The 9,515-nt window shown below is 49.5% G+C and overlaps 1 protein-coding gene across 1 annotated transcript; it reads left to right on the top strand.

The window, feature by feature from the left end:
* Positions 1 to 913: 913 nt before the first annotated feature.
* Pa2g4 (proliferation-associated 2G4) lies at positions 914 to 9,009 on the top strand. The gene is made up of 13 exons (XM_036169937.1): positions 914 to 1,176; positions 3,119 to 3,247; positions 3,505 to 3,610; positions 3,702 to 3,771; positions 4,117 to 4,209; positions 6,339 to 6,402; positions 6,584 to 6,662; positions 7,181 to 7,259; positions 7,341 to 7,474; positions 8,018 to 8,112; positions 8,219 to 8,346; positions 8,475 to 8,528; positions 8,680 to 9,009. Exons 1-13 carry the CDS (start codon positions 1,089 to 1,091, stop codon positions 8,743 to 8,745), a joined length of 1,185 nt encoding a protein of 394 aa, XP_036025830.1. The 5' UTR covers positions 914 to 1,088; the 3' UTR covers positions 8,746 to 9,009.
* Positions 9,010 to 9,515: the final 506 nt, after the last annotated feature.

Raw genomic sequence — 9,515 nt, 5'->3', positions numbered from 1 at the left:
GTCTTATCTAAGGTTCCCAAAGCTTTATTTGAATTGTATTTTTAATTATGCCTATGTGAAGGCGTGGGGTTGGTCATGGTGAATGCAGTGCCCGAGGAGGTCGAGAATGCTGGCGTTACCGGTGGTTGTAGGCTGCTTGGCACGGGCGCTGGGCACTCCTCCCTCCGCGGGAATACCAGGTTACAACCGCCCAGCCACGTCTCCAGACCCGTTTCTAGTCCTTGTTAGTAACTGGTTTTACTGGGCATCGCTACAAAGTAGCAAGTGTAGAACTGAAAAGCACAAAGCCGAGTGAGTGAGTTTTCCTAGTCAGGTGGCATGATTCAGGACTCACTCCTCAACAGTGCTTAGACGCGAACCTACCGTCGGGGCCACAGTGCCATTGCGCTCTAGGACAAAGTCTGGCCTCGGCTCAGCAGGTCACGGTCGTCAGTCCTCGCTCCCAGCGGAGGAGGAGGAGGAGGACTGGACTAGTCAGGCCGGTCACGCTGGCCTGCCCGGGAGTCCAAGGCTAGTACGCGCCCGGGATAACCGCCTTGGTGCACAGACGCTGGCCCGGCCGCCCGCTCCGCCCCGCCCCGTCCGGCAGCCTCTCAACCCTCTTCTCCGCGTAGCTCCGCCCCGCCTCGCTGAGCCCGCCCCCCTCTGTTACGAGCTCGGGCTCCGCTCTCCGGTGAATGAGGTTTCTCCCGGAGAGACCACGCTTTCCCTCAAGCTCCCCAACGGCTCCGCCTTCCCGCCGGAGCCAAACCCTTCCCAGCGTGCCCGGCGATTCCGGCGTGCGCAGACCTGGGAGGGCAAGGCCCCAGGGCCTGGCGGAGGGGCGCGAGGAGCAGGCTGGGAATTGTAGTTCCCGAGCCCACGAGGGCGACTGGAGGTGGCCGCCGGCCGGACTCATTGTCCCAGTGTGCCCTGCGCCTCAGCCCGCGCGCTCGCAGCTTCTCGCTCTCTCCGCCCGCCCTCCTGCTCCCTTGCTTGCTCGCGCTTTCCTCGCGGATTGAAGAGACTCTGCCTACAGCTTGTGGCTGGGAAGGGAGACGGAGGCCGCAGCTCAGGGAAAGTGAAGCTGCAGTAGTGGTGGTAGGAAGATGTCGGGCGAAGACGAGCAGCAGGAGCAAACTATCGCCGAGGACCTGGTCGTGACCAAGTATAAGATGGGGGGCGACATCGCCAACCGTGAGTGCGGCCTCGGGGGTCTCGGAATCGAGGCTGGGAGGGAGAGGTTTGGGGCTGTCTCCGGAGGGGCTGGAGCGGCCGGGTCTTGCGGAGTGAGCCGCCGAGGGGCGCGTGCCGACGGCCGGGGCGACGTGGTGGGGAGCTGGTGTGGCCTCGGGGACTGAGCAGCCATGCCTGGGCTGGAGAGGAGGTGCGGGCGGGCGACGCGAGCGGCGCGGGGCCCGGCGTGCTCCGACCCTAGGCGGTTGGTAAGGAGGCAGGGCGCGCGTCCGGTGCCCACCGCGCCCCGGTCTGCCCGGATCTCAGTCCCCGACCGGCAGCGGGGAGGCCACCTCGAGAAGGAAGCTCCCAGCTGCCGGCGACAGAAGCGCCCCTCCGGCAGCCGCGGGTCCCGACCCGGGGGCGCCAGGCTGGCACGTGTTGCCGGTCGCTGTGCGGATGGCTGGCTCCCCACTTCCTCTACGACCGTGCTTTCCCACCACGTGCTTTACTGAAAAGTCTTGACGGACGGCCTTCCGGGGGCCCTCTGCCCCGGCCTGGCGCGAGGGGCCGTTGGAGGCACGTCTGGAGCCGCTACCGCGACTCGGAAAGAGCTGGTTTCCTGGGGGAGGACAACCACTGCTGCCCAGCCTGTGAAATGGCCTTTCAAGCCTGTTCTGAGAGGCTTGGCAGTGTGCTGAGGCTCTGCTCAGACACAGCTAGGCAGGCCTGTCAAAGATGATGCTGGGAGAGGAACACTGATTTTAGGACCGTCGTAAGCGTGTCTTACACGAGCCTTGCTCTGCTCTTCTTCAGCGGTTGTCTGCCACTCGGGCAGGCAACTTGGTTTTCTCTTTCCCCGAGACAGGGTTTCTGTGCAACCCTCCCTCCCTGCCTGTCTGGGTACTCCCGTAGCCCAGGCTGGCCGCAGAGATCCGCCTATCTCTGCCTCCCAAGCGCTGGGATTAAAGGCGTGTGCCACCACGCCCGGCTCTTTCCATTTTTAAAAGCCACTTCCGGAGATAGAAACTGTTAGGGCTTTAAAAAGGTCTTGACAGAGTAGAAGAAGGTATGTCTTTGGTTAAACCCGAGCTTTTTTTCAGGATTCCAAAGAATAACCAAAACACTGAAAGAAGTCAAACCTGGAATTCCCATGGGCCATGAACATAAGGAGGACATACACAAAATAATACTCCCATTTGGGGTGATGTTTTAGTATTTGATATTATTGGTTTAAATCAGACAGACTTTCCATCCCTACAGTTTACAGCTTTAGGCAATTGTGACTTAAGATGATAGTTTTGAAACTGGTCACGTGTTTAAACCCTGAGTCCCCTGAATCTTTGAGGCCTTAGATTAATTCCCCTGGGCTTATACACTTGTATATGGGGAAATGCATCTACATAAATTGTGATTACTAACACCTAATTAGAGTGTCTAGGGAAGGAAAGAAGGTAACATTTTACAATGCTTCAACTTTGACTCAGCAATTCTTGTGTACCTTCCCCTTGTCCCTGACGCCCATAAATTTCTTCTGCTCTGCCTGTGCGTACAGGTACCTTGGGCACAGTTGCCTAACGTTCATGATTTTGTATACCATAACACTTTGGAAGGTGCAAGGCCTTCTATCCAGGTGACAAATGGGGAAAAGTGAGCATTAACCTTTTATTTTAGGAAAGGAAGGTAGAAAGCAAGGCTGAGTATGGTGGTGCATTCTTTTAGTGCCAGCACTTGGGAGACAAAGGCAGGCTGGTCTGAGTTCCAGGACAGCTAGGGAAAAAAATCAAAACGAGCAAACAAAAAAAGGTAGATATTGAAGGGGGATAAGTTGTACCAGGACACAGTTTGTTACCTTTCTGCCTAAGACAGTGGCACTAGGCAGTGTTATAAGAAGAATTCAACTTCAGGTCTAAGTAGATGATTGAATGCATGCAGGACTGACCTGATGGGATTCTGTCCCCAGGGGTCCTTCGATCTTTGGTGGAAGCTTCCAGCTCAGGTGTGTCAGTACTGAGCCTGTGTGAGAAGGGTGATGCCATGATTATGGAAGAGACAGGGAAAATCTTCAAGAAAGAAAAGGAAATGAAGAAAGGTAAAAGGAGGAATTCCCTTCTTAACTTCTCCCACTTGACCCCGTCCATCCAGTGTTCCCCACCCCTGTAATTCCACCCATCTCTGGTTAAGATATTTGGAAATCTGGAGTAGCAAATGGGGTGGGTATAGTTTCCTTCCCAGTCTAAACTGAGTAGGTTTAAGCAAGTCCCTAAAATAAAAATCCCTCAGTTTTCTAAAGGGCAACACGTGTTCCCAAGACAGAGCTGACCGTGCGGCTGACGGTTCTTTTTGCAGGTATTGCCTTCCCCACCAGCATTTCGGTAAACAACTGTGTGTGCCACTTCTCCCCTTTGAAGAGTGACCAGGACTATGTACTCAAGGAAGGTGACTTGGTGAAAATGTAAGGCTAAGCCATTCCAGAATATTTGTCATTTTCCCATGTTTATACCCAGTGTTGGTTCCTAATGCAGTGTTCTGTGCTTGCCTTTTAGTGACCTTGGGGTCCATGTGGATGGCTTCATTGCTAACGTGGCTCACACTTTTGTAATTGGTGTAGCTCAGGTAGGTAGCATGCTTTTCAACTTTGTTCAGTCTTGGTAGGGGGATATACTGCCATTCATTTGTGGGGTTTTGTTTTTCGAGACAGGGTTTCTCTGTGTAGCTTTGCTCCTTTTCTAGATCTCACTCTGTAGACCAGGCTGGTCTCGAACTCACACAGATCTGCCTGGCTCTGCCTCCTGAGTGCTGGGATTGAAGGCATGTGCCACCACTGCCCGCCCGGCTCATTTTGTTTTTTTAATGTCCACTCTGTAGTACCACAGAATTTTAGGATATCTAGAGAACCTCTTGTAACTGGCTGACCCTGCATAGAGCTTTCAGAATGATGCTGGTTATGTCTCTCCACAGGGGACCCAGGTAACAGGTCGGAAAGCAGATGTCATTAAGGCAGCTCATCTTTGTGCCGAAGCTGCCTTACGATTGGTCAAGCCTGGAAACCAGGTGAGGTACTTGTCCAGTTGCAAAGCTTGACAGAAGCAAGGGTAAAGAGGAATCAGGCCTCCCTAGGAACAGCAGTTACCTAAGGTCTACCACAGTTCATTCGAGGTATAGACAGACGGACAATGTAATTTCTTACTATGGAGCCTGTGACGGCCATTTTTATTGTATGTGCACTTTAACCCCAAAATATTTGAGGTAGGTAACTAACAATGAAACAAGTTTGTTTTTGGTTTTGTTTTTGGAAACAAGTTTCTTAAGACTGCATAAAAAGGATACCAAAAGTGCAGGCAAATTCATGCCTAAGAGACCAAAATTCTTTGGTTGTTTGAAGAAAAAAAAGGGTATCAATCAGGAAGACTAGAGCAGGTAGGGTTAGATTGTCAGTGAACATTATCTCTGAAGTTTAAGTTTTCAGAGAACCACTCAAAACTTAAGACATTGTCTTTTTTTTCTCTTTCCTGTGTTCCTCACACCTGTACTCAGTTTGTATTTCATCCTCCTTAAAATTCCGCCCTTGTGCCGGGCGGTGGTGGTGGTGGCGCACGCCTTTAATTCCCAGCACTCGGGATGCAGAGCCAGGCGGATCTCTGTGAGTTTGAGGCCAGCCTGGTCTACAGAGCGAGTTCCAGCAAAGGTGCGAAGCTACACAGAGAAACCCTGTCTCGAAAAAAACAAACAAACAAAATTCTGCCCTCGTTTCTTTATAATGATAATGACTTCAGGGTTGTTTTCAAGCCCTTTTGAACAATACCTAGCTTATATATAGTAAGTTCTTACATTAGTTGTTACTATTACTTTTATGCACTTGTCATTTTTATTGGGTTTTTTTGCATGATGATTGGTCTGTAGCTGTGGAATCATGCAATCTATGAACTAACTTTTTAAAAGTCATCTTTGTCCCCCTGTTGTCACCGATTCCATCTTCTTCCCTGAGATTACAGGTGTATACCACCACACCTGGTCAAGAGGAGTGTTGAGCCTCGAGGTGGTGGCGCTCGCCTTTAATCCCAGCACTCGGGGAGGCAGAGGCAGACGGATCTCTGAGTTCTGAGGCCAGCCTGGGCTACAAAGCGAGTTCCAGGAAAGGTGCAAAGCTACACAGAGAAACCCTGTCTCGAGAAACAAAAAAACAGAGTAGTCTTGAACTTAAATCTCCTCATCGGTAAAATAGGAAAAGTGAAATTGAACTGTGGCTGTGTGTCGGGGGACTAAATTAGTGTCTTGGGTAAAGGGGAATATTAGGGAATGTTGGAACCCGAAGAACCCTTGCCACCAAGCTTGCTGACCTGTTGATCCCTAGGACCTCCTGACAAAGTGAGAACTGACTCCTAGAAGTGATATTTATTTATTTATTTATTAATAATGTATGTTTTCTTTTGTCTATGTTGAGACAGATCTACTATGTAGACCAGACTGGCCTTGAACTCAGAGATCCACTTGCCTCTGCCTCCAAGTGCTGGGATTAAAGGCATGTGCCACCACTGCCCAGCTGGCATGTACTTTTTTTTAAAAATTAAAAAATGAGCTTTATTGTTTCTGTTGTTTATTCTCCATTGGGTAGAATGCTAAGGAATAAATTCTAGACTTGACATTGGAAAATAGAGGTTTGGGGCAAGGTCTCTCCACTGAATAATTGGTGAGCCTTGACAAATCAGTTAACTTTTTTGAGCTTGTTTCCTTGTCTTCTGGATTGGGATATAGATCTGCTCTATTCTTTAGAACTGATGTCTACTTGGATCATTTTTATGAAAGTTTTTTGGTTTTTTTGAGACAGGGTTTCTCTGTGTAGCTTTGCCCCTTTCCTGGAACTCACTTGGTAGACCAGGCTGGCCTCGAACTCACAGAGATCCGCCTGGCTCTACCTCCCCAAGTGCCCGGCAAAAGCAATTTTTTTGTTTTGTTTTGAGACAGGGTTTCTCTATATAGCCCTGGCTGACCTGGAATTCACTTTGTAGACCAAGCTGGCTTGAGAGACGTGGCACCAGAGCCAGGCTACATTTTTAAAATAAATGTTTTAGTTTATGGGAATGATGAGAAGATTGTTAATGAGACTCCGGCACTTGATGAGGGATGTTAGAGAAGTTGGAAAATACAGGTATCTCACCTTTTGCTCACTCTTGTCCTTCTAGAACACACAAGTGACAGAAGCCTGGAACAAAGTTGCTCACTCGTTTAATTGCACACCAATAGAAGGTGAGATCTCAGATAATGGGGTTAAAGGTCTGACCAGGAGTGGTGTGGTAGAATTAAGGATCCCTCCTGGCTCTAGCTCTGTCTAAGGCAGAAACTTCTCTATGCCGTTTCCATACCTGAGTGGATCTGGAAGCTGTTGGGGGCTAGACAGCTGGTACCATGGGGTTCATCCTCTCTACAGGTATGCTCTCACACCAGTTGAAGCAACATGTGATCGATGGAGAGAAAACCATTATCCAGAATCCGACAGACCAGCAGAAGTAGGTGCCACTCGGTTTGCCTTTACTGTATATACTAGCTGTCCGATTTTATCTGTCCATGCCCTCCTTTGTTACCGTCTCCAGACTACTAGAGGTTACTCGTAAGTGTGTCTGTCTAAACGTGAGTGCAGCTTCCCTTGGAAGCCAGAGGCATCAATCCCCTGGGAGCTAGAGCTGGAGGCAGTGGTAAGCCCACCTGGTTTGGGGGCTGAGAACCGAACTCAGGTCCTCAAGGAGCAGTATATGCTCTTAATTAATGAGCCATCTTTCTTCTCTTTTCTTTTCTTTTTTTGTTTTTTCAAGACAGGGTTTCTCTGTGTAGCTTTGTGCCTTTCCTGGAACTCACTTGGTAGCCCAGGCTGGCCTCGAACTCACAGAGATCCGCCTGGCTCTGCCTCCCAGTGCTGGGATTAAAGGTGTGCGCTACCACCGCCCGGCTTAGTCCTGATGCTGAGAGAGAGCATAGGCTTGCACCCTTTTGTCTGGCTTACTCTTAGGGTTCCCTCTATTCCTTTTAGGAAGGACCATGAAAAGGCTGAATTTGAGGTACATGAAGTTTATGCTGTGGATGTCCTCGTGAGCTCAGGAGAAGGCAAGGTAAAAATTCCATAATTAGCAAAAGGGGTGACTTGAAGGTGTGCTCACTAGACCATATTTGACCTGACTCCACTCTCTTAGGCCAAAGATGCAGGACAGAGAACCACCATTTACAAGCGAGACCCCTCTAAACAATACGGCCTGAAAATGAAAACTTCACGTGCCTTTTTCAGTGAGGTGGAGAGACGTTTTGATGCCATGCCCTTTACTTTAAGGTACTGCGTAAGCCAGCAGGACGGGGACAGGTCTGACTCAGTGTACACCCAGAAGCACCCTCCCTCCCTCTCCTGCCCAGACTTGTAGCTGCTGCCTGGGTGCACGCCCTCTTCTGCCCATCTCCTTGTTGAGTACAGTATAGAAGAGCAGCCCCAAACATGGTTTCTGCGTGAGGACAGAAGTGATCTAAAACATGCATAGTTGAGTATGGCAGCAAATGCTGTGCTGCCAACACTGGCGGCTAGGGCAGGAAGAAGAGTTTTAAGTTAGCCTGAGCTCATTGTTTGAGCAAGAACCTGTCTTAAACAACAAGGCCAGGTGCCAGCTGCAGGTCAAGAGCTATGCAAGATTGCCAGCCTAAGTTCAACCCCTGAAACCCACCTAACAGTAGGAAAGTGTATTAGCTTCAGAAAGTTGTCCCCTGGCCTGCACACCCATGCCCTGTCCCCAGCCCCCATCATACCTGCAATCACACTAATAAAAACAAGTGCTAATGACCTGGTGGGTTGTTAAGGAGACCTGAATGCTGTCTCTCTTCCCAGAGCATTTGAAGATGAGAAGAAGGCTCGAATGGGTGTGGTAGAGTGTGCCAAACATGAGTTACTACAGCCATTTAATGTTCTCTATGAGAAGGAGGGTGAGTCCTAAGAAGGGTTTTCTTTTAGAGCTCCCAATTACACGCATCCCTCCCTTTAACTTCAGAAAAGAACTAAGTGTAGCTGGGATTTCTTGTTTTCCCATAGGTGAATTTGTTGCCCAGTTTAAATTTACAGTCCTCCTCATGCCCAATGGCCCCATGAGGATAACCAGTGGTCCCTTTGAACCTGAACTCTATAAGTCTGAGATGGAAGTCCAGGATGCAGAGCTAAAGGTTAGTACTGAGTGGAAATGGGGAACATGGGACACTTACTATGGAAGTCCTGAAAAGAATTGCCAGAGCAGGCGGAGCATTTTGTTTGTCCCACATTTCTCAGGGTTTGCCTTCCTCCTGTCTTCCAGGCTCTTCTCCAGAGTTCTGCAAGTCGAAAAACCCAGAAAAAGAAGAAAAAGAAGGTGTGTAATGATCTTCTGGTGGGAGATCTTTTCTGATAATGGTGGGGTATGAGCTCACCCTTCTCTGCTTCAAGGTAGTTAGTTGGGAGTTCGTGCTGAAGGAGTTAGGAATTGATGTCTTCTTCTTTTCTTGTTTGTTTTTGGGATGTAGGCCTCTAAGACTGCAGAAAGTGCCACCAGTGGAGAGACATTAGAAGAGAATGAAGCTGGGGACTGAGGTGGGTCCCTTGTCCCAGCTCGTCGCTCCTGCCTAGTCCCCACCCCCGCCCAGGCTCTGACGTGCAGTTGTCTTCTCCACCCGAGACCACCAGCAGAGCGGGGTCTTCTGCCCTCATCCCAGCCCCCACCCACTCACCCACTCTGTCCAACGAAAAACCAGCTCCAACTGACTCTGGTCTTGGGAGGCCAGGCTTCCCGAAAGCCACTGAAGACTACTTTCAGTAGAAAAAGAAATTGAATAATAAAATCAGGAGTCAAAATCCATCGTCTTCAAGCCCCTCTTTCTGGCCTTTTCTACTCTGCCTTGTCAAGGTTTGTGGCCCTACAACAGAACAAAGGGGCTAAATTAGCCACCACCACTAAAACCTCAGCTCAAGTTTATGTCACCAATGTCCTTTCCTGTTTCCCACTGTCACCGAGTATTCAATCTGCCTTCAAGGAGGAGGACTGGTATTTTTTATTCACCTGTGGCAGATTCCTCATGATGTAGGGTATCTATCTGGTTAGGCCCTTCCCATTTTTGATGCTGAAGTCTCCGATAAGAAGAGATTCTTATCATCTATCAAATGGATTCTCATTTGTAAACCTTTGTAGTCATCTTTGTCCTGCAGAGTCCCTACATCTGCCCATTTTCACAATTGTGCAGCAGTAATCGTGCCCAAACACCGTTTTTTTTTGTTGGTTTTGTGTCGTCCCCACCCCCACCTCTGGAACCAGTGGGTTTTCATCATGCTACATCTTAGAACCTACATTGAAAATCCCAATGGG

This window comes from Onychomys torridus, chromosome 20, assembly GCF_903995425.1.
Source record: "Onychomys torridus chromosome 20, mOncTor1.1, whole genome shotgun sequence".
Taxonomy (NCBI): Eukaryota; Metazoa; Chordata; class Mammalia; order Rodentia; family Cricetidae; genus Onychomys; species Onychomys torridus.
Note: the sequence above shows the minus strand (reverse complement) of the source record. Positions and strands in the feature narration are given on the sequence as shown.

Excerpts from the sequence above, each read along its gene's own strand:
- Pa2g4 (XM_036169937.1), top strand. The coding sequence starts at position 1,089 with ATGTCGGGCGAAGACGAGCAGCAGGAGCAAACTATCGCCGAGGACCTG. Across the intron at positions 6,663-7,180 it reads AATCCGACAGACCAGCAGAA|GAAGGACCATGAAAAGGCTG; the intron begins GTAGGTGCCACT and ends TATTCCTTTTAG. Across the intron at positions 8,113-8,218 it reads TGTTCTCTATGAGAAGGAGG|GTGAATTTGTTGCCCAGTTT; the intron begins GTGAGTCCTAAG and ends GTTTTCCCATAG.